This window comes from Pan troglodytes, chromosome 11, assembly GCF_028858775.2.
Source record: "Pan troglodytes isolate AG18354 chromosome 11, NHGRI_mPanTro3-v2.0_pri, whole genome shotgun sequence".
Classification (NCBI taxonomy): domain Eukaryota; kingdom Metazoa; phylum Chordata; class Mammalia; order Primates; family Hominidae; genus Pan; species Pan troglodytes.
Window position 1 is genome coordinate 95142426 of NC_072409.2, and position 25193 is coordinate 95167618.

The 25193-nt window shown below is 37.6% G+C and overlaps 1 protein-coding gene across 12 annotated transcripts in view; it reads right to left on the bottom strand.

The window, feature by feature from the left end:
• FOCAD (focadhesin) overlaps window positions 1-25193 on the bottom strand; it is a 313151-nt gene that overhangs the window by 228471 nt on the left and 59487 nt on the right. For 11 of the 12 annotated variants that reach the window (XM_009456376.5, XM_063787945.1, XM_063787943.1 and 8 more), the window contains 2 exons: window positions 9993-10094; window positions 3055-3259 (listed from right to left, as the gene is read on the bottom strand). In XM_009456376.5, coding sequence (XP_009454651.2) covers window positions 3055-3259; window positions 9993-10094 — 307 coding nt within the window. Of the gene's footprint in view, window positions 1-3054; window positions 3260-9992; window positions 10095-12099; window positions 12355-25193 lie in introns of those variants that run through there. The other variant, XM_063787948.1, reaches the window with a different exon arrangement.

A 25193-nucleotide genomic window follows, 5' to 3' on the forward strand; every position in this document is an offset into this window, starting at 1 on the left:
GATCTTTGACAAACCTGAGAAAAACAAGCAATGGGGAAAGGATTCCCTATTTAATAAATGGTGCTGGGAAAACTGGCTAGCCATATGGAGAAAGCTGAAACTGGATCCCTTCCTTACACCTTATACAAAAATCAATTCAAGATGGATTAAAGACTTAAACATTAGACATAAAACCATAAAAACCCTAGAAGAAAACCTAGGCATCACCATTCAGGACATAGGCATGGGCAAAGACTTCATGTCCAAAACACCAACAGCAATGGCAACAAAAGACAAAACTGACAAATGGGATCTAATTAAACTAAAGACCTTCTGCACAGCAAAAGAAACTACCATCAGAGTGAACAGACAACCTACAAAATGGGAGAAAATTTTCACAACCTACTCATCTGACAAAGGGCTAATATCCAGAATCTACAATGAACTCAAACAAATTTACAAGAAAAAAACAAACAACCCCATCAACAAGTGGGCGAAGGACATGAACAGACAATCTCAAAAGAAGACATTTATGCAGCCAAAAAACACATGAAAAAATGCTCATTATCACTGGCCATCAGAGAAATGCAAATCAAAACCACAATGAGATACCATCTCACACCAGTTAGAATGGCGATCATTAAAAAGTCAGGAAACAACAGGTGCTGGAGAGGATGTGGAGAAATAGGAACACTTTTACACGTTGGTGGGACTGTAAACTAGTTCAACCATTGTGGAAGTCAGTGTGGCGATTCCTCAGGGATCTAGAACTAGAAATACCATTTGACCCAGCCATCCCATTACTGGGTATATACCCGAAGGTTTATAAATCATGCTGCTATAAAGACACATGCACACGTATGTTTATTGCGGCATTATTCACAATAGCAAAGACTTGGAACCAACCCAAATGTCCAACAATGATAGACTGGATTAAGAAAATGTGGCACATATACACCATGGAATACTATGCAGCCATAAAAAATGATGAGTTCATGTCCTTTGTAGGGACATGGATGAAATTGGAAATCATCATTTTCAGTAAACTATCGCAAGAACAAAAAACCAAACACCGCATATTCTCACTCATAGGTGGGAATTGAACAATGAGATCACATGGACACAGGAAGGGGAATATCACATTCTGGGGACTGTGGTGGGGTGGGGGAAGGGGGAGGGATAGCATTGGGAGATATACCTAATGCTAGATGACGAGTTAGTGGGTGCAGTGCACCAGCATGGCACATGTATACATATGTAACTAACCTGCACAATGTGCACATGTACCCTAAAACTTAAAGTATAATAAAAAAAAAAAAAGACCACATCAACAGCATTGTAGTCATCTCTAAGATGATCATTTCATAGTAGCATATTTTGAGCAACAATAAACTAGAAAATTCCTGGCAAAACAAAACAGAGAAAAGTTGGGAAACCATTTGCAATGGAGAGATTAAGAAAGTGAAGAAAAAAATAAGGAAGGGAGCGAGGTGAGGAGGAAAGGAAGGAAGGAAAAACGGGAAGGAAAGAAGGGAGAAAAATAAGATAGGATACAGATGGGGTTTTTTTAAAAGTTTATTTCATTTTGTTCTGAGAAGAATGGAAATGAATGAATGAGAAAAATGAAGGTCAAAAAGTACTTGCTAAAAAAAATGGTTGCCTTGCAAAATAGTATGCTTCCTCTATCACTAAAATATTCAATTAGCCATGAGATAGTCATGTTTCAGAGAGTATAAGAAACATCTGTATTGGGTGGTAAATGGATTATATTGTCTCTAAGACCACGTCCAACCCTCACACGCTTCATTCTAATAAAGCTGATTTGTTAAACTGATTAAGTATGCTACTGTCACTAGTTCCAGTACTTCCAAATGATGTATCCCCTTTTTTCTTACATAACTGTTAGGTTAAAAAGCTACAGATTCCCAGAAATATTCCACCGAGCTCATTTCTAAAAGCATTTAAGCCTGTCAACACAGGTTCATAAGATGAAGACAAACCTTTGCCAAGGAGCACAGAACAGGGTAATGCAGCCATGACGTGAAAAATGTACCCTAGTTCAAGATGTTCTGCCTATACATTGCTTTATTGCCCGCACAAAACAAAAGCTTTGGAAAAGCCACAGGAGAATTCATTTTAATTAAATTTTCTCTGCCTTGATTACAGGAAAGCCTATTTATAAGTCGCAGAGGAAAGATTTACTCAAGTCACTCCCTGCTAACACAAACTTAAAGCAGGTCATGTGTGACCTCAAGTGATCGTTTTGAAATATGTTCACAGATTCCCTCCATCAGCTAAGCAGCATGGTGCTGAGATTCCAGGCAAATAGCAAACCTAGATGATGGGAAGAGATGGACTGATAAATGAATCACTACACTAAAATCACAACACCTGGGCAACTGGATTTTTTTTTTCATATGCAGTTATAGAGACAATGACTCAAATTTCTCTTTCCCCTGAACTGTGTCCGTGTTTTATCCATACCTCTGTTAACCACCTTTCATCTTTCTACTTTGAATTGTAAGAATATATGTACAGTACTTGTCCTAACTCATTTACTACATGTGTGCTTCTCAAGAGCAGGATCCCTGAGAGCTGCTGCATATGTTGCAAGGGGATATGTGGAAGCTGGAATCTAGCTGGCACTCAGCTGGCCAGGCTTTGCATCCTCAGAGCTATTTATGCCCTGAGACACATCTTTTTTTTTTTCCAATGTGCACAGAGGTCTTTTTTTTCCTTGTTACTGTCCCAGTGTCTACACAGAAGAAACTCAACTCAAAATCTTTTACCTGATAACTGTTTCTTAAACAAAGGAAAGTTTTCATGCTTGCTATTTCCAGAATGGACTATGTCGATTTATAATTTCTGTGTATTTAGTTAACATCGAATATAATATACTCATATTAAATCTAGATTTTGTTTCTTTCATCTTCCCCAAAAGATTGTAAGCATTTCTAGAGCGAGGATCATGTCTGAGTTTGCCAAATCACTTATGTTCTAGAACTACTTTGTCTATGACAATAACAACACTTACTGATGCTGACCTATATTTGTGGAGGAGGACAAAGACCTTACCTGCAAACATGGAACTATGTCACAACACAGTTGAAGTATCTGCTGTTCCAGCATTGATGGTTGATCTTTGTCACAAAGAACCTGGGGTTGAAGTAAGACTTTCAGCAGGGCTAGTCGGAGTTTAGCATATTCTTGTAACTGAGATGGTTCACAATACAGATACCACAGAAATGGTGCCATTATTTGAATGCATGAAACTTCTGACCTATAAGACATGAAATACATTAGCCAGTTATTGAGTTAAACACACTATCAAGCAGGTAAGTGGCAAATATCAACTTACAGTTCATGACATAACATAAACTACCATATCATCAAGTGTAACTTCTTTTTATGATTCTTGTATTCCGCTATGACCTGCCTACATCTATGCCAAACAGTTCTTTGTACACTGAGGAAAATTATTCAACACCTGGAGACTGTAAGCTAGATGCCCAGGATGAAGAGAGTCTCTATTTGCACATTAGAATAGCAACTACATCTCCGAAATCAGTGTTTAGTGAACACAAGAATCATCTGGGCTGGGCACGGAGGCTCACGCCTATAAAAATCCCAGCACTTTGGGAGGCCGAGGCAGGCAGATCATGAGGTCAGGAGATAGAGACCATCCTGGCCAACATGGTGAAACACTGTCTCTACTAAAAATACAAAAATTAGCTGGGCGTGGTAGCACGCACCTGTAGTCCCAGCTACTCAGGAGGCTGAGGCAGGAGAATCGCCTGAACCCAGGAGGCAGAGGTTGCAGTGAGCCAAGATTGCTCCACTGCACTCCAGCCTGGCAACAGAGCGAGACTCCATCTTAAAAAAAAAGGATCACCTGACAACCTTTCTAGAATTACAGATGTCAGGATCACCTCTCCAGGAGTATGACACAAACATGCATTTTTGGAAAAACTCTACAGGTGAGGATCTACATAAAACAAATCCAGACAAACATCCCAAGATGATTATGATGACAGTTAACATTTACTTGTTAACCTGTTAACCCTTACAGTGTTCAAGTTACTGCATGTTATGTCTTTAAATCCATTTAATCCTCACCACAACCCTATGAAATAAAAAATAATATTATCCTTATAACACGGATAAAGAAACTGAAGCAGAGAGAGGTGAAATAATTTGTCAAGGTCTTCTTAAGCACTTCCCACCCTACAAATCTTTTGTATCTATTTAGATTTCACTATATCCTGAAAACTCCTAGTCCAAATTCACTAAAACACCGGAATGATCATCAAAAATAAAAATATGGTCATGTCATTAACTAGCCTAAACAGTATCTAGCCCAATTCACACACACCCTCCATCATTTGGCCTCTGTTTATCTTTCCAGCTTCATTTCTTGCTCTTCATTCACCACTAAACCACACTAAACTCCTTTCAGGTCTTTATCAAGCCATCTGGGCTTTCTTCTCACTTGCTATTCCCTCTACCTGTAATATTCTCCCCTTCTACCCTTCCTATTCCTTCTCCCTACCTAGCTTCTATCATCCTTCAGTTATCTGCTTTAAAATGACTTTCTCAGGTCCTTCCTTGACACTTCACCTTGATCAGATCACATCAGATGTGCTTTTAAGATACAATGCCTTTATTGCCAGTACATTTTTTTAAGAGACAGTGTCTTGCTACATTGCCCAGGCTAGAGTGCAATGGCTATTCACAGGCACAATAATAGTGCACTTCAGCCTTGAATTTCTAGGCTCAAGCAATCCTCCTGCCTCAGTCTCCCAAGTAGCTGAGATTACAAGTTGTTATTATTACATACTTAATATCTGTATCCCCTGCCAGACTATAAACCAAATGAGGCCACGGATTTCTGTTTACTGCTATTATCACCAATAACTGTACATACTAGGCCTTCAAAGAGATGCTCAATCATTTAATTAATTCAGTTACACTAAGTTACAGAGTAGTTTTATAATTAGCATGCAATTAAATGTCATGACTTTATTTTCTAATGTTTTTCACATTCTTATATATAGGAATGATTAGATAAGATACAAAGATGAAATAAGAATTATCTATCCTCAAGAAGCATACAGTCTGACAGAGACAATCAGTTATGATCCTGAACTAGATGATAGAAAGTGACAACTGCCAAAAGAAAGGTATAAAGTGCAATTGCTTCATGGAAGAAATGGTATTTAAATTATGCTTGACTGTTCTCATTTAAGAGTGGGAGCTAAACCTTGGGTTCACACAGACATAAAGATGGGAACAACAGACACAAGGGACTCCAAAAGGAGGGTGGGAAGGAGGGGGGACAAGGGCTGAAAATTTTCCTGTTAGGTACTTTGTTCACTACTGGGTGACAGAATCAATAAAAGGCCAAACCTCAGCACTACACAATATACCCTTCCAACAGATCTGCACATACACCCCAGAATCTAAAATAAAAGGGAATTTTTTTAATTATAATAAAATAAATAACGCTTGACAACATAGTCTTACAATACCATACATTTCATAGCAATGTGATTTCAAAATGCCATTAAGATTAATAAAAATGTAAAAGTTACCAAGCCAATTAAATTTTATTCATTCATTAATTTATTCACTTGGTAAAATTTACTGATCACCTACAGTATACCTCACTCATCTACGTGATGGAAACAAAACAAGAAATAAAAATACATTAAGTTCCTGCTCTCATAGAGCTCACAGTCTGAAGAAATTTTTTTATCATAAGCTCAAATACTTATACAATCTATAAAAATCAAAAGGACTTTTCACTTCAAAATTATTACTGAAACATATATCTTTATCACACCTTCTACTTTCGGAAACTAAAAAAAGATAGATGAAGGAATCAGATAATGTATGTATGAAATACAAAGTGAAAGTTCCCAGAAAAGAGATTTAAGAAACTTCCTTCTCCATCTCTCTTTAATAATGTATTCCCCAAAGAATAAATACTATCCGGGTGTCAACAGCATCCATGGATGGCTTATCGGTTTTCTTCTACTTTGAGATGCTGAAGGTGAAATGTAAGGTTCATATAAAGAAATACATTTCCAAGATGCCATTATGATTTGACATCAGGAGCAAACGTTGAACTTCCTTAAGGACAATATACTATTTAAAAATCCCCTTGGCTTAATCTGTTCTGATTTTAGATTCTGCATGTGGTATCTGATGATTAATCATCACTTCGGTGGAGTAAGACATTGCCAGGGCTTAGGAAAAAATGAATATTAAAAAAACAGATAATCTGAAATCCCAAAGTGATTTAAAATGTTTTAAAATGTAACCAATTATGTATGTACCTACACACAAGTCTTTTATATTTAAGCTCACCACAAAGGGAGAAGTACTAAAAAAAACAGACCTAGAGAGAGAGTAAAAAAATGGAGGCTTGGGCCAGGCACGGTGGCTCACACCTGTAATCCCAGCAATTTAGGAGTCCGAGGCGGGTGGATCATGAGGTCAGGATATTGAGACCATCCTAGCTAACACAGTGAAACCTCGTCTCTACTAAAAATACAAAAAATTAGCCAGGCATGGTGGCGGGCACCTGTAGTCCCAGCTACCCAGGAGGCTGAGGCAGAAGAATGGCGTGAATCCGTGAGGCAGAGGTTACAATGAGCCGAGATTGCACCACTGCACTCCAGCCTAGGCAACAGAGTGAGACTCTGTCACAAAAAAAGATAAAAATAAAAATAACGGAGGCTTTAGGCCCAACTCCACCACTAGCTAGCCAAGAAACCTTCAGTAAGTCGTTTAATGTTGCTCTCCTCAGTTCTCTCATCTGAAAAATTATGTTAGACTAGATAATCTTAAAGTAACCCAGCCTAAAATCCATGATATTATCAATTTGCACCATTCTCAAATTCTCAGTTCCTGAAAGGTTAAAGTCATAGGCCTTCAATAAATGAATGCAGAACTTAATTATAAAATAATACCCAAATACTGTGTGCAGAGGTGCATGCCTATAGTCCCAGCTACTCAGAAGGCTGAGACAGGAGGATCACTTGAGCCCAGGAGTTCATGTTCAGCCTGGGCAACACAGCAGACTCCCAATCTCTTAAAAATAATAATAATTATAACGCCCCCCCCAAAAAATCTAGCATGAAGATATATTGTCATTTTAGGACATATACATAATATTAAAATGAACATAAATAGCTAGCTATCCTTACAACATTTTGCTTTCTTCCCATAGTTGTGAATCGCTACTCATATACTTATTAACAACCTGTCACCCAGGCTGAAGTGCAGTGGTACAATCTCCGCTCACTGCAACCTCATTTAAAGAAATTCAACATTTATAAAGCACCTAGAAATGTGCCAAGCATCACTAATACAAAGAATAATGAAACACAGTCCCTGCCCTCAAGAAGGTTTCACAGTTAATACAGGAGAGTAATTATGATAATGTCGCAACTGCAAGGTATTATGTAACCATGCAAGAGACACGCCTAATACAGCTTCTAGTAAGAAAAGACCCTAGGGCAAAAAAAATGCCTAAACAGACATTTCAAATAAAGACATTTATCAGAAAGAGAGTGGGGTAAGATTCAAGAGAGTACAGTAGATACCAGTAAGTAAAAACATGGAGAGAAGGAAACAGCACTGCTTCCTGTGTGGAACACAAGGCAAGTCATTGTACTGCTAAAGCATAAACTGCGAGATGAAGATAAGAAAAGATAAAGCTGGTGAGACAGATTGGAACTGCATCATATACTAAGCCTACTATGACATATTAGATTTTATCCTATAGTCCAGGGAATTTCAAACTGTTTCAGAAACCAATCCTTTTTGTTTTCCCATAGAAAGCTTCCATAAGATATCAACAAGTAAGTGCTAAGAAAACAGAGCCAAAGGGGTGGGAACATGCTCCATGCTTAGCCCATGCACTGCAAGTGCAGTTTGAAAACCACAGCCACAGAGACTTAAGCATGGGAATGATACTGTAAGATCTGCTCTCTTGATATATCCTTCTGAGGGATGTTTAGAGAATGGATTTGACCAGGACAAGACTGGAGGCAGAGACACCAGTTAGGAACAGGTGGCAAGAGCCACAGCAAGAGATATTGAGGCCCTGAACCAGCGTCATGGTAGTAAGGATAGAAGAAAGGGGAGTAGCTTTGAGAGCCATCAGGAGGCCTTGGTGAAAGTACACTAACTGCACATATGGTGGCTATCTGATCCCACTTGGCAGTAATACTTTATCTCAAATGGCAGTTTTCTAATGGAGAGACTAACTCATTAGCCAGTGTCCAAGGGGAAGAACTTATCTCCTATATGTATTGTGTAGTAGCTTACTGAATTATTCTAGCCTACTTTCCTAACCACTTACCAATGCTTAACTTCTTTAATAACAGCTTTTCTCATATTCAGTATTTCAACAACCAATAAATCTGGTAGATTTTTTTCTTTTACTCTTTAAAAGAAAATAGAAAACTACAACCTGACATGAAGTCCTTGCCCATGCCTATGTCCTGAATGGTGATGCCTAGGTTTTCTTCTACGGTTTTTATGGTTTTAGGTCTAACATGTAAGTCTTTAATCCATCTTGAATTAAGTTTTGTATAAGGTGTAAGGAAGGGATCCAGTTTCAGCTTTCTCCATATGGCTAGCCAGTTTTCCCAGCACCATTTATTAAATAGGGAATCCTTTCCCCATTGCTTGTTTTTCTCAGGTTTGTCAAAGATCAGATAGTTGTAGATAAGCGGCGTTATTTCTGAAGGCTCTGTTCTGTTCCATTGATCTATATCTCTGTTTTGGTACCAGTACCATGCTGTTTTGGTGACTGTAGCCTTGTAGTATAGTTTGAAGTCAGGTAGCGTGATGCCTCCAGCTTTGTTCTTTTGGCTTAGGATTGACTTGGCGATGCGGGCTCTTTTTTGGTCCCATATGAACTTTAAAGTAGTTTTTTCCAATTCTGTGAAGAAAGTCATTGGTAGCTTGATGGGGATGGCATTGAATCTATAAATTACCTTGGGCAGTATGGCCATTTTCATGATATTGATTCTTCCTACCCATGAGCATGGAATGTTCTTCCATTTGTTTGTATCCTCTTTTATTTCACTGAGCAGTGGTTTGTAGTTCTCCTTGAAGAAGTCCTTCATATCCCTTGTAAGTTGGATTCCTAGGTATTGTATTCTCTTTGAAGCAATTCTGAATGGGAGTTCACTCATGATTTGGCTCTCTGTCTGTTATTGGTGTATAAGAATGCTTGTGATTTTTGTACATTAAGTTTGTATCCTGAGACTTTGCTGAAGTTGCTTATCAGCTTAAGGAGATTTTGGGCTGAGACAATGGGGTTTTCTAGATATACAATCATGTCATCTGCAAACAGGGACAATTTGACTTCCTCTTTTCATAATTGAATACCCTTTATTTCCTTCTCCTGCCTAATTGCCCTGGCCAGAACTTCCAACACTATGTTGGCACATATACACCATGGAATACTATGCAGCCATAAAAAATGATGAGTTCATGTCCTTTGTAGGGACATGAATGAAATTGGAAATCATCATTCTCAGTAAACTATCACAAGAACAAAAAACCAAACACCGCATAGTCTCACTCATAGGTGGGAATTGAACAATGAGAACACATGGACACAGGAAGGGGAACATCACACTCTGGGGACTGTTGTGGGGTGGGGGGAGGGGGGAGGGATAGCATTAGGAGATATACCTAATGCTAAATGACGAGTTAATGGGTGCAGCACACCAGCATGGCACATGTATACATATGTAACCTACCTGCACATTGTGCACATGTACCCTAAAACTTAAAGTATAATAATAATAAAATTAAATTTAAAAAGAAAAGAAAACTACAACCTGCTCTAGGATGGTTCTTCAGGAGAAAACATTATAGATCAAAGCAGCTAAAAAGAAACAAACAAACAAAAAAAAAACCCTAGCTCTAAAATTAGCATATACCACTCTGTCTCCCTCACTTTATTTTACACTTTTATTTTACATTACCTTTCAGGGCACTGCTGGAAAAACGCTGTCAGCTGCTGCAAAAACACTGGCCAGCAATCAGGTCTGTGTTCAAGCACAGTGATCAAAGGATGAGGATGATTTCTGAAAGACACAGAAAGTCACATGGGAACCTGTTATTCAGGACTACACATTTTCAATATCCAAATATAGCCGCAAAGAAGCCAGTACCATCTAGAGACTTTTTTCACGACTCATAATTGTCACAAAATGATCACTTGCTCCATTTGTTGCAGAGTTGGTTCATCAGAACTGACTCTCCCCCCTGCCTTTTCCTAACATTTTTGCAGAAAACAAAATGGACACAGGAGCCTCAGAGATCCAAATCTGGGAATGGACTCTTCCATTTAACAGTTCTGTGACTTTGGCCAAGCTCCTGAATCCAGCAGCTCTCTCATATCCATCCCCTTGATCCTTCATTCCTAGAGGTTACAAGCCACCTCCTCCTCCTGCTACCGCTGCTCTCTTTCCAAGCGTGGAAAGTTCCATCTCCTCCAACCTTACCCGAACCCATAAGCTCTGTCTCTCCCTCTCTGTTTCCAGGTACTTCATTATTCCCATTGTATGGTTCTGCACTTCCCCAGCATATTTAAGAATAGAAAAAAGGAAATATTCCTTCCATCTTAACAACTATCCAAACTGAAGATGCATAAAATTTCTGTTGAATGCACATGAATCCGTTTATTTGAGCTACTTCTATTAAGATACCTAAAGAGACTATATAAAACATAAAATCTGAAATTTGAAGGATTCTCAAAGAATGGGGTTTAACCCCCCAAAAAACAAAAAGTACAACCATGAATTATTTTAAATAGTTCAAAAAGGCTACTCTACTAATAATTGTAAATTGGTCAGCTTTTTAAACTATTAAGTGCTATACAATTTTTAGCTATTATTTATGTGGCTTTTTCCTCCAAGAAAATATTTAAATAAGATTTAAGGCTGGACGCGGTGGCTCACGCCTGTAATCCCAGCACTTTGGGAGGCCAAGATGGGTGGATCACCTGAGGTTGGGAGTTCGAGACCAGCCTGACCAACATGGAGAAACCCTGTCTCTACTAAAAATACAAAATTAGCCAGGCACGGTGGCACATGCCTGTAATCCCAGCTACTCAGGAGGCTGAGGAAGGTGAATCGCTTAAACTTGGGAGGCGGAGGTTGCAGTGAACTGATATTATGCCATTGCACTCCAGCCTGGGCAACAAGAGCAAAACTCCGTCTCAAAAAAAAAAAAAAAAAAAAACATTAAAATGCTCATTGTAAAAACATGCAAACAATACAGAAATATCAATCTTTTTAGCATAAAAGGAACCACATACATAGAGCTATTCTTTAATTTTAACCCAACTATATATCTCCAGCAATGATTTTTCAAAAAAGAGTAACAATCAGACCATCAGTTACACTCAGATGATTTTTTAAGATTGCCTTCGTGGTGATTCTCAAAATGTGATGCCTTACTAGTAAGATCAACTGGGAACTTGTTAGAAATGCAAATTCTCAAGCCCTAGCCCAGACCTAATAAATAGCCCTGCAGGAAATTCTGATGCACTGCTATAAAGCAGTGGTTCCTATTCTTGGTTGCAAGTTAGATTAGCTGTAGAGCCCTTAATACTAATGCCCAGGTCTGTTATCTTAGATTGCTAGGAATGAAGTTTGTCCCTTAGCAATTTTTTAAAATTCTACAGGTAATTTTAATATGTTACCAGGATTCAGAACTGCTACAAGTAAAAAGTACTGCAGGGGTGTTGGGGGTGGGAAATGTACTATTTTTTTTTCTCTTTTAAAAACAGAAGAGTACATTAGATCTATCACGTTGAAACACATGTGAAACACCTCTCTGACACTACCACACAGTTTGTGGGTATAACACTATCTATTTCTTCTTAACCTCACCTAACCTATCATGTACTAACTAACTTCACATGCTGGCAGCCTCCTGCTTGCTAAAGCACAGGCTATTTCTGACTGACGGGAATGCTACCATTGCTAAGGGATCACTCCAAGCAACTTTTTATGCCAAAACTCAGAAATCGTATCAAAATCATTCATGTTTCCCAATTCCAAACCCTTTGGCAGTTAAACCTACCTAGAATTTGCTTCCACTTTGGTTGCCACAAATACTAAGAAAAATATTACAAATTCTAAAAGCCTCTCAGGTATGTAGTATGAGATGAAATTCTTAGATTGAAAGTTCAGCAGGTCGTGTTCAATTAAAACCACAAAACAGGCCAGTAGCAGTGATTCACACCTGTAATCCCAGCACTTTGGGAGGCCAAGGCTGGAGAATTGCTGGAGGCCAGGGATTTGACATCAGCCTGAGCAACATAGCATGACCCAGTCTCTACCAAAAACAAAGGAACAAACAAACAAACAAAAAAACACTCACTACATAAAAAGGAAGAAACAGCAGAAATAGTACCTACAATTATTTCAGCAGCTTTGGGTTCTTCTGATAAGAACCATATCGCTATAAAGAGTATCAGATATAATCATCCATTAATCTTCCAGATAATGGTGGCACTTATAAATATTTAAAAAGAAAACTCAACAAGTTATCACACAGTTTTTGTATGGTCATAAGGCACCGAAGTGCTTTTCAATATTCTTCCTTTATAAGTCATCTCCCTTCCATCCTTCATACCCCACCAAAAAAAACCGCTAAGAATCTATCTCCTTTTTAAAATACTCAGTTTTGTCCAAATTGAATCAGGTCAACAGAAATAAAAAATAGTATAAAATGAGATTAAAAGTGATGTATATATGGCAAACAATTCTAATTTACATTTATGCATACCGAGGGAGCCACTCCAGCTTTGTTGCATGATGCTGAAGGCCTGTTTTGCTAGCTATTGGATTCAGCAGATTTTATTTAGTATCTCAGATCTAAATTCAAAAAATGAGATTAAGTAGAATATAGTAGGATAGGGATCATAAAGACTAATTACTGATTTAGACATCTGGATAATTAAGTTTTCCAAATAATTGATTATGTCAGAACTGAGTGGCAATATTGCAGGTGATGATACACAATATTGATTCTAAGAAGCTGAAAAGCTTGAGGGAAAAGGGAAGTATAAGAGGAGAACAATGAATCTTCCTGTTGATCAGCATTTGATTACTAACATACCATTTCAACTAAGTATACTAACCTATAATCAATTATAATTGCCACAATTTTAATACTTTAATCATAATGAAGCAAAGAGCTAAATTCTCCTTTAAGAGTCATCAAATTGGTGTGTAATACATATATAAAATAATCCATAAAGCCTTAGGCTCACGTAATAGAATGGATGTATTTTTTAATTCAATAAACTTCATTGCACAACTGCCCATGCATGAGAGTTTCTCAGTCTTACCACTACTGACATTTTGGGCCACATAACTCTTTATTGTGTGGGTTGCCCTATGCACAATGGAATGTTTGGCAGCATCCCTGGCCTCCACCCACTAGATACAAGTAGGATTTCTCCTAGTCATGACAATCAAAATTGTCTCCAGACATTGCCAAATATCTCCTGGAGGACAAAATTGCTCCTGGTCAAGAATCACTCCATTGAGTAAATGACAAGCACTATGGAAGGCACATCACCGAAGAAAGCATTGCACCAGTCCCAAATTGTTAAAAAAAAAAAAAAAAAAAAAACTATGCTTCCAGTTTCACCTTTCCTAACACTGAATGAAAAGTAGTTAATCGATCAAGATCAGAGTTGTGATTTTCTTATGGAAATATAGTTATCAAACTGCATGCACAAGAGTAACAGAACACACTAGAAACTAGAAGGCTTAAAATGGAAAACAAATGTAAAATTATTCCTTTGGAAAACATAGAATAAAAAGCATTAAAGAATATTCATGCTAATTTGGGTATGATAGAAAATGAAGTTATTTTCCTACTTAAAAAATTATAATTAAAGCATTTAAAATTCCATAAGGCTAAGTATAGCTCAGTCTTGCTGTATTCAAGAGTTGATTATTACATTTATGGATTACTCAAGATTTTTCTTTACTTTCTTCCTCTCACCCACTGTTTGTTAGCCTTTCCATTTTTTCAAGTACATCCAACTGAGAAAGGTCAAGGTAAATGAAAGGATCCACAATTTAACTGAGTCAAGTTAACAACTTTAAATTGGAAGCATTATTGATCAAAAAAGGGAAGAATGTGGTACAAAGAACGCCAAAACACAACCTGAGTCATGCCTCAAATTTCTAATTATCCCCAAACCGGCTATTCAAGTTATGAATACTAAGTTGCCTAACAACACTTTATTCAAAAGGATAGATGGGCTGATGAATCAGCCCGATCAATTGTAAATAAATCTAACAGTAGCAGACAATAAGCTATACAAGTTTTGAAAAAATAAACACAAACACTGCACATTATCATCGTTATTATTATTTATATTAATATATGCAGGGGCTACAGAACACTATCATAATCATTTACTATTATGTAGCCATGTCCATATCTCAGAAGAAAATAGAAGTGAAAAAGAGGGAATCCTCCCTAACTCATTTTATGACCAGCATCATCCTGATACCAAAGCCGGGCAGAGACACAACCAAAAAAGACAATTTTAGACCAATATCCTTGATGAACATTGATGCAAAAATCCTCAATAAAATACTGGCAAACCGAATCCAGCAGCACATCAAAAAGCTTATCCACCATGATCAAGTGGGCTTCATCCCTGGGATGAAAGGCTGGTTCAATATACGCAAATCAATAAATGTAATCCAGCATATAAACAGAACCAAAGACAAAAACCACATGATTATCTCAATAGATGCAGAAAAGGCCTTTGACAAAATTCAACAACCCTTCATGCTAAAAACTCTCAATAAATTAGGTATTGATGGGACGTATTTCAAAATAATAAGAGCTATCTATGACAAACCCATAGCCAATATCATACTGAATGGGCAAAAACTGGAAGCATTCCCTTTGAAAACTGGCACAAGACAGGGATGCCCTCTCTCACCACTCCTATTCAACATAGTGTTGGAAGTTCTGGCCAGGGCAATTAGGTAGGAAAAGGAAATAAAGAGTATTCAGTTAGGAAAAGAGGAAGTCAAATTGTCCCTGTTTGCAGACGACATGATTGTATATCTAGAAAACCCCATTGTCTCAGCCCAAAATCTCCTTAAGCTGATAAGCAACTTCAGCAAAGTCTCAGGATACAAACTTAATGTACAAAAATCACAAGCATTCTTATACACCAACAACAGACAAACAGAGAGCCAAATCATGAGTGAACTCCCATTCACAATTGCTACAAAGAGAATAAAATACCTAGGAATCCAACTTACAAGGGATGTGAAGGAACTCTTCAAGGAGAACTACAAACCACTGCTCAAGGAAATAAAAGAGGATACAAACAAATGGAAGAACTTTCCATGCTCATGGGTAGGAAGAATCAATATCGTGAAAATGGCCATACTGCCCAAGGTAATTTACAGATTCAATGCCATCCCCAGCAAGCTACCAATGACTTTCTTCACAGAATTGGAAAAAACTACTTTAAAGTTCATATGGGACCAAAATAGAGCCCGCATCGCCAAGGCAATCCTAAGCCAAAAGAACAAAGCTGGAGGCATCACGCTACCTGACTTCAAACTATACTACAAGGCTACAGTCACCAAAACAGCATGGTACTGGTACCAAAACAGAGATATAGATCAATGGAACAGAACAGAGCCCTCAGAAATAATGCCGCATATCTACAACTATCTGATCTTTGACAAACCTGAGAAAAACAAGCAATGAGGAAAGGATTCCCTATTTAATAAATGGTGCTGGGAAAACTGGCTAGCCATATGGAGAAAGCTGAAACTGGATTCCTTCCTTACACCTTATACAAAAATCAATTCTAGATGGATTAAAGACTTACATGTTAGACCTAAAACCATAAAAACCCTAGAAGAAAACCTAGGCATTACCATTCAGGACATAGGCATGGCCAAGGACTTCATGTCTAAAACACTGAAAGCAATGGCAACCAAAGCCAAAATTGACAAATGGGATCTAATTAAACTAAAGAGCTTCTGCACAGCAAAAGAAACTACCATCAGAGTGAACAGACAACCTACAAAATGGGAGAAAATTTTCACAACCTACTCATCTGACAAAGGGCTAATATCCAGAATCTACAATGAACTCAAACAAATTTACAAGAAAAAAACAAACAACCCCATCAACAAGTGGGCGAAGGACATGAACAGACACTTCTCAAAAGACACCATTTATGCAGCCAAAAAACACATGAAAAAATGCTCACCATCACTGGCCATCTGAGAAATGCAAATCAAAACCACAATGAGATACCATCTCACACCAGTTAGAATGGCAATCATTAAAAAGTCAGGAAACAACAGGTGCTGGAGAGGATGTGGAGTAATAGGAACACTTTTACACTGTTGGTGGGACTGTAAACTAGTTCAACCATTGTGGAAGTCAGTGTGGCGATTCCTCAGGGATCTAGAACTAGAAATACCATTTGACCCAGCCATCCCATTACTGGGTATATACCCAAAGGACTATAAATCATGCTGCTATAAAGACACATGCACACATATGTTTATTGCAGCACTATTCACAATAGCAAAGACTTGGAACCAACCCAAATGTCCAAAAATGATAGACTGGATTAAGAAATGTGGCACATATACACCATGGAATACTATGCAGCCATAAAAAATGATGAGTTCATATCCTTTGTAGGGACATGGATGAAATTGGAAATCATCATTCTCAGTAAACTATCGCAAGAACAAAAAACCAAACACCGCATATTCTCACTCATAGGTGGGAATTGAACAATGAGAACACATGGACACAGGAAGGGGAACATCACACTCTGGGGACTGTGGTGGGGTGGGGGGAGGGGGGAGGGGGGAGGGATAGCATTGGGAGATATACCTAATGCTAGATGACGAGTTAGTGGGTGCAGCGCACCAGCATGGCACAGGTATACATATGTAACTAACCTGCACATTGTGCACATGTACCCTAAAACTTCAAGTATAACAATAATTAAAAAAAAAAAAGAAGTGGAGAGGTGAGATAAAATTGTGAGGGAAAAGAACTGAATTAAAAGAATCAAAAGTTCCAAATTTACATCCTGGCTCTGCCACAAATCAAGTGATCTCAAGCAAGAGAATTAACCTCTCTTGGCCAAAGTTTCTTCACCAATAATAAAATAAGGCGATCAGACTAAATACTTTCCAGAGCGAATACTGTATAACCCAAGCCACCCATTAAAACCCTAACCTTAAGACTGCTCAAGACTACAGATGCAAACAAACCCTGTAAAGGCAAAAAGTATTAAAGGTGGCAGCTCTCAGCTACTAATAATTCTATGCCAAGCTTAAATGGCTCTAAGCCCAATGTCTAATAAAATCTAAGTCCTCAAAAAAAAGGACTTCTATTTTTAGCTCAGAGATAAATCACCCTATTTTTTTTATTTCAGAAGGAAGTGTTATGTCCAGGAAGAGCCCACAGAAATTTTTTAATCTGAATTTCCTAACTCCTGAGATAGCCAATAGATTCTGCTTTCTCCTTAAAAGAGAATTATATTATTTCTAAATATCAAGATCAATACAAACCAGGCAGTCAGGTCACCCTTCATTGGTCTCTAGTGCCTCTAATGTCTCCTTCACTGTGTGCGTTTTTTGTTGTTGTTTTTCTGCAATAGATGATCCAATTTGTTGTACATCCTTTGGCACTTCCCCATTTCGTGATTTGCAAATATTTTAATTGCTATTTTAAGTAAAGCATTTAATATCATACCTAGCAAATAGAAGAACTACATAAGTGGGTACAATTATGATTATCATCAAGATAGGTTTGTTTCTTAAATTACAGCATAAGCAGCATGAAAGCTGGGTATGTGTCTTCTTAATCTTTTTGTTTCCCTTTCAGTGCCAAATGCCTATCTACAATAAACGTAATTATCACACACACACTTTCCCCAAATCACCTTTTTAAACTCTTAAACTGGTTGATTCATGTTGTTGCAAATGACAGAATAAACAGGATCATGGGAAGCCAATTTATCACAGTCCCTCTAGCACATTGTCCCAAAGTCAACACTGTTCAGAGAAGAAAAAAGCAGAGGAAGCACACAGAGTTGGTACCTAATATTTCAGTGTTCCCACTCTTTATTAATATCATCAACAGCACAGAGCAGTACAGTACAAGCATCCTAACAGAATGGAGTGAGGAAGGAGTGAATGATAAATGCATGGTTCCCCCAGACTAGCACAGAGGCAATGATAAAATCTATAACTGGATTCACCTTTCCAAGTATAAACACATCAATCCTAATAGAAATGAGGGGGTTAAAAAAAATAGTCTGTGATAGGCAAATCAAAAAGCAAAAGTTATTTGTAACCTTTAGGTCACCTCAACCTTCTTGCTACATCTCTGAATATAGGAAAGCTATTATTTGATTTACATCATAAATTCAACGACAGACACAGATTGCCTTTTCTGTGCGAGGAAACAATGCCTGCAGTCACCATGCATTTTCATGTATGCAGCTGTGACCCTGGTGCTTTCAGAAGCATAGCATAGCACTTACTACATCAAATATGCATTTTAAAAGCATTTCTCTACCTGCTCTGAATTTTTATTTGAAACTGCTGGTTAGAAGCTAAAAAGAGATTTTTTTAATCTGCAGATTTTAAGTTAGAAGATGCATAACGAAAAATTATGAAGATTCTACCATGAATATCACTATAAAAAAGAAATAATAATTCAAAAGGAAAAACTAAACAATAATTGTGAATTTCTATATATCCTATAACACAATTTTAAGACAAATGCATCTTTATCCTTCCCACATAAGCTCCTAGAAAGACTTGGAGCAAAGCAATTTTAATTTTGTCATTTTTGAGTCACAACATCTTTTCTTTCAGTCTATAAGGCAGAGACAGCATAAGATTCCTTTCTTTGAAAATATACTTCCTATTACAACGATTCTCCCCCAACAATGAACCTTTCCCAGAATCCCTTTTAGAGGGCCAGGGTTTTAATGCAACGGTGCCTGCCAATGTCAGAAGTCTGGAACTATTTTAAGTACAAAGTAATTGGTTGGGGGGAAACATAAATGTACTTAGGGATCCACAACCTTCCTTTCATTAAGTTGTGTGCTATGATCACTGGGGGAAAAAAAACACCTAGAGACAAACAAATAGGATAATAGGCAAAAACTACAACATTTTTGTGGCCTTAAAGACATTTATCAGCAAATTATAATCCCAATCTTTCAATGAAACATCTACAATTAGAAGAACATATGAAGTGTTTTCTGGTGGCTACTGCTAACTGGAAGACTGTATGATGGGTGCAGCTTATTCTAAAAGTCTGATTATAAATCCTAGGTGTAAACCCCAGGTGATTAGACCCATAAATTGTGAATAAAGACTTTCCTGAGTGGAAAAGAAGAAGGAAAAGAGGAAATAAAAACAAGAGCAAAACATGTAGCTAGAGAGAAAGAATGGAACTGCAAAGAGACAGATGGCCCTTGAAAAGTGTTACTAGCTATGTTTTCTCAATTACTGCCCTACCTTCCTCTTTATCCTTAACTCCACTGGGCTTTTTCAGGAGTGAATCTGACTACATCCTTTCCCATCTTCTTTCTCTGATTTTTCTATAATGATTTCTACAAGCCCTCTGAAACCATATGTAAAATTTTTAGTATATATGCATGTGTACATTTTCTATAATAGGAGAAAGTCCAAAACTTTTATGTAATTCTTAAGAAGGTCCTGACCACCCTCCCAAAAAAGGCTACATACCAGTAAATTAAACCTAAGTATATCTTAGGTAGTTGCTACAACTCAGTCTCATTAGAACTCCTGCTTTCAAAAAAACTATAAAGACCATTTCCAAAAAAAAATTTAAAAAGTTATATGATATGTTCTGTCCAGAAATGGTGGCTCCCTGAGTGTAAGTTGTTATAACTTCAGCAAAATAAAAATAAAATTAATTATTGTATTAATGTATTCCACTGGTTTCAATCCCTTATGGCAGCTTGATTGTATAGGTGTCATACTTACATTATGCTAAGTAAAACCAAACATTTATACCTCAGGAGATCCCTTCAGGTAATATATTCAAGTATTGAAATAATCAACCCCCCAAAAGCAAAATGCTCACTTTGACAATAAAACCATAAGATAATAGCTGATCGTCGATTTTTTTAAGAGTTAGAGGATGAGCAACATCATTAAGAAACAGTAAATGTAATAATGAAATGTATGTAGATATGAAAAACAATAACTAAACTACTCTAAAGACTACAGTTCATTTTCAGTAACTTACAAAAAGTAGTTTACCTTTAAAATATATACAAAAGGCAAAAAAAAAAAAACACTAAAAATGCAAATGGTCTTAGCATCAAAAAATTCCAAGATAAATAAAATTTTATATCTATGGAATGGATTAAAAGGAATGAAGTATGGATGCATGCTACAACATGAATGAAACCTTGAAAACATTATGCTAAGTGAAAGAAGCCACACTGTATTGTTCCACTTATAAGGCAAATCCAAAGACACAAATAGTAGTGTTTTCCAGGGGCTGGGAATAGAGAGTATTGGGGAATGATTGATAACGGGTATGAGGTTTCTTTTTGGGGTGATGAAAATATTCTGGAATTAGACAGTGATTATGGTTACATAACTTTCTGACTATAATAAAATCTACTGACTTGTACGCTTTAAGAGTGAATTTTATAGTACATAAATTATATCTCAATAAAAAGGCATTTAAAATATTTCAGACTTAACTCAGCCACATACTATTTTTAATTTTAGAAAGCACATTTATCAGCAGTATAAGTATACTGCCAATGTAAAAAAAAATTTAACTTGGACTTCCCTTAGAAAATAAGTCCAAATCAGAATCTGATATATCTCCTTAATATCCTTGATTGATAGCTTAATAGTCATTTCCACCTCTAAACCAAATAGCTATCTCTTTTGCCACTAATAAACATAAAGGGAGCGGTGGAGTTGGGAAAATCACCATTTTGTAGTCATCACAGTGAAAATTGGTTGGGAGTGCTGAGCTTAATGAGGAGCAGAATATTTGCATGGTCTCAAAATGTATTCCCCACAGATTGCTTATTAGTTCAAAAAAATGATAACTATTCAGTACAGAAACCACACACTACCTCGACTGTGTAGCCAAAATTAAAATCCCCAATGAGGGGCAAGAGGGACACCAGTACCTCCAGATGTGATTAACCTCAGAAGGACACAGCGTCATTTATATGGAATTCAAAAATGCCAACACCATGAAAAACAAAGAAAGGATGAGAAACAGTTCCAGATGTTAAAAGGCTAAAAAGGTATGGCAACCAAAGGCAACAGGTGATCCTAAACTAGATCCTATACATTAAAAAGTAAGGCGGCAAAAGGCAGGACATTATTGAGACAACAGACAAAACTGGAATATGGACTGTATGTTATAAAAAGTATTATATCAATGTTCAATTTTATATTCTGGTTATGTAAGAGAATATCCTTGTTCTTAGAAAACACACTCTTGAATGTTTCCAGTCTACTCTCAAATGGTTTTTATTAATTATACAGAGATAATGATAACACAAACATGGCAAAGAGCAAAAACACTGATAAATCTGGGTAAATGGTACATGGGAGTCTTTGGTACTATTCTTGTAACTTTTCTCAAACTTTAAAATTATTTCAAGATAGTAAGTTAAAAAGAAATGTTTTTAATGACTTGCCACTGCTCTTTAAGTAAAACCCAGTCTTTGCCATGGCCTTTCATATTCTAGCCCGTGCCTACTTCTCCTGAGCCAATGTCCCGGCCTCCCCTCCCTAGAGCACTAAACTCCAGCCACTCTGCCTCCTGTTAGTTCCTCTCATGTGCCAAGCTTCTAGGCACTTGCTTTTCCTTCATCTGAAACACTCTTCATGCAGCTGGCTCCATGTCTTCCTTCAAAACAGACAATAGGAGAAAATGCAAAAACAATGCTTAAAAAGCTAGTTATTGAAATTAAAAATAGGGCTACATTTTGATATCCACAACCACACACTGGTCTTTGTGCACTTAAATCAGTATTTATCTTGGACTTGCTATTGCTTTTCTTTATTTGATGGCCTTAAGTGATGAACACATTTGCCCTCAGTGATAAGGAAAAAAACCAATATAAATTACAAAATCTCAGCCTTTAGGATACACGTCTTTAAGTCCTTAAACTTAACTCTCCCTCCAAATAAACTATATACTATTACACAAATAGATGAACAAATACAAACATAGAGCGCATAACTTTAATCTACTCAGGGTACAATCATCCATTACTGTTGGCCTAATTGTCCACTTCCGAGCACACCATCTGCCACGAACATTTAATATTCCCTTATTTCAGAAAGTACAGCTTGATGTTTACCAGACCAAACCTTCCCACAAATAAGATTCTTAACATTTGATATTTGTGCATGTCAGCCACTGTCTGGCACGTCAGAAAAATACACGAATTCTGGAACAAGCAGTTACTGCTCATGAATTCACAGCTATTTCCTCACTTTAGCTGAGGGAAGAGAGATCTTTAAAAGATTGCCATAATATGAATATGCAGAGAAAAAATTAAAAGCAAAAGCACATGATAAAATTTAGGGGAAAAATGGCATCTTACAAAGCAAATAAGAAAATGAGCCTCTAATAATTTATAACCCATGAAAATTTATTTATTCTTCCCTGCAACCAAAACACCAGCGAAATATTGATTCTCTGCCCACTTCCTGCACGATCAATATTAGAAAATGTTTAAACAGGCCCAGCGCCATGGCTCACACCTGTAATCCCAGCACTTTGGGAGGCCGAAGCAGGTGGATCGCTTGAGCTCAGGAGTTCAAGACCAGCCTGGACAACCCTGCCTCTACAAAAAATTAGCAGGGCGTAGTGTCGCACCTGTAGTCCCAGCTACTGGGGGAGCTGAGGTGGGAGGATAGCTTGAGCCTGGGAGGCAGAGTTTCCAGTGAGCCAAGACTGCACCACTGCACTCCAGCCTGGGTGACAGAGTGAGACCCTGTCTCAAAAAAAAAAAATGTTTAAATAACTTAAATATAAGTGTGTTACACAAAAGAGGGGTTCTAGCTAAACAAAAGAAAATTCAGACCAAATAAAAAAGGGAGAAAAAAAGAAAGTCTGAACTAAAGGATACTACATAGTGGTTTAAAAAAATGTTAATTAGTATAACTAGAAAGTGGCTTCTGAAATTCTTGAAAATAGTACCTGCATCAGAGGTCACAAACTTGTTGCCCACTGATTGCATCTTGTGAGCAGATGTGTTTTGTCTACCTACCCTACATTTTGAAAAGTTTGAATTGGTTGTCAGCATTCAGTCAGGGGATTTCACATAAAAACTGTATTTATATTGAAAGATCTGAACGTGTGGCAACAAGGAAGTCCCATTGTTTCATGGCAACAATTGGCCAGGAGTTCTCCACCCTTACCTGCACGCTGGAAATCACGTGGGAAGCTTTTAAAAAAATACCAACACCTAAGACCAACCCTTCAGTCATTCTGGGTAAAGCCCAGTCATCCATATATTTTAAAGCTCCTAAGAGGGCTCTAATGTGCAGACAGAGTTGAGACTCATGGGTCTAGAGTTTTATACTTGGCATATGCTCCTTAGCTAATCACAGTAGCCAAATGTACTGCACTATATGCTTCCAGTTACAAAGGTAACTGAGAGTTGCAGCCTTATTTAAATATCTATGCCTAATCTTGTTTAAGCCACAAAGCTAAAGAAAAGACTGCTTAGAAAGGAGGGTCCAGTTAAGCAATATGAGCTGTATTAACTACATATGATTCTAATCCAGTGTTTCTCAAAGCCTGGTCAGTAAACCACTTCCATTCAAATCCCGTGTTAAAAATGCAGAAGTCTGGGCCATGCTCCAAACATTAAAAACTCCAAAGATGAGCTCCTTATGCACAGTAAACAAGTGTCAGTTTCTAAGAGGATGTTCAAGGTTCTCTTCCCCTCCTCCTCCCACAACCACCCACCCACCGTCTGACCATGAAGAACACTAACATGTGTTGGGGCCATGGAATTTTTTCATTGAACAAACCCATGATCTCTTACATTTTCTCTCTAGCATCCAAAGTTGGCTTGCTCTCTTTGGAGTGCTTTTCCTTTACAGTCACTGTTTGCTTCTGCTCTTGGCGTCTCTATTGTCCGTGACTGACACATGTAAGACAAACTTGGTGCCTTGGTACTTAGGAAGATACAGACTTCTTGCCACCCAAATAGACAGAGAAAAGGAGGCATAGGTAAGCCACCCAAGATCCCCTCTAGTCTACCTCAAAGGGGACCTTGAAGCTCACGTATGGTACCATCAAGCTCCCAGATACTGAAGCAATAGTTCTCATGCGTAATCCACAAATGACATATTTCCATATCACTGAGCAAATGGGTAACATGCTGATTTCTGAGCCTCACACAAAACCCACTGAATGAATAAGAATCTCTGGCAAGTGGGATTCAGAAGCTGTACTTTTAACACGCTGCCCCAGTGGTTCTTATGCAAGACAAGTTTGAGAACCACTAACTAAGCTCTAGGTACAATAAAAAGAATACCATCTCTAGAGCTCCTTCATAAAATTCAGAGGGGCTAAGGGAAACCACCGCCTAACATTCTTGGTTCTCATATCTCTTGTTTTCTGTCCACTCCCATACTGGTACAACTTATTTGGTTCAGCACAGACCATTTAAGATGACCAAGTATTCTGTTGCACTGTGATTCAAATTAATCAGCTATTAGAAGAAAAAGAAGCAAGAAATACTTAAGCCCCAGCTGAATACTGGCACAGTGCTTAATACCATAAAAACACAGATTAGTTGCATGCTCAGAAAGCTTACACTTATTTGCCATACTCCTTCTATTTTAAATTAATCCTACAGAATAACCAGAAAACACCTCTCAGTGGAGTTCTAAGTTTCTCATATCCCTTTTATGCTTTCATACACAGCTCATCAGTTGCCTCTCTAAGGCTGGATGATATTGCTAACCAACATGTGGCAAAGAAGGCTCTAAAACAGCATGACAATTTTATGCTTGACTCAGGTAATCATAGCTCTCTTGAGGGGAATATGCTCTTCAGGCTCACCTCTCCTCTGTTTCTGCCATCCACAATCCCCC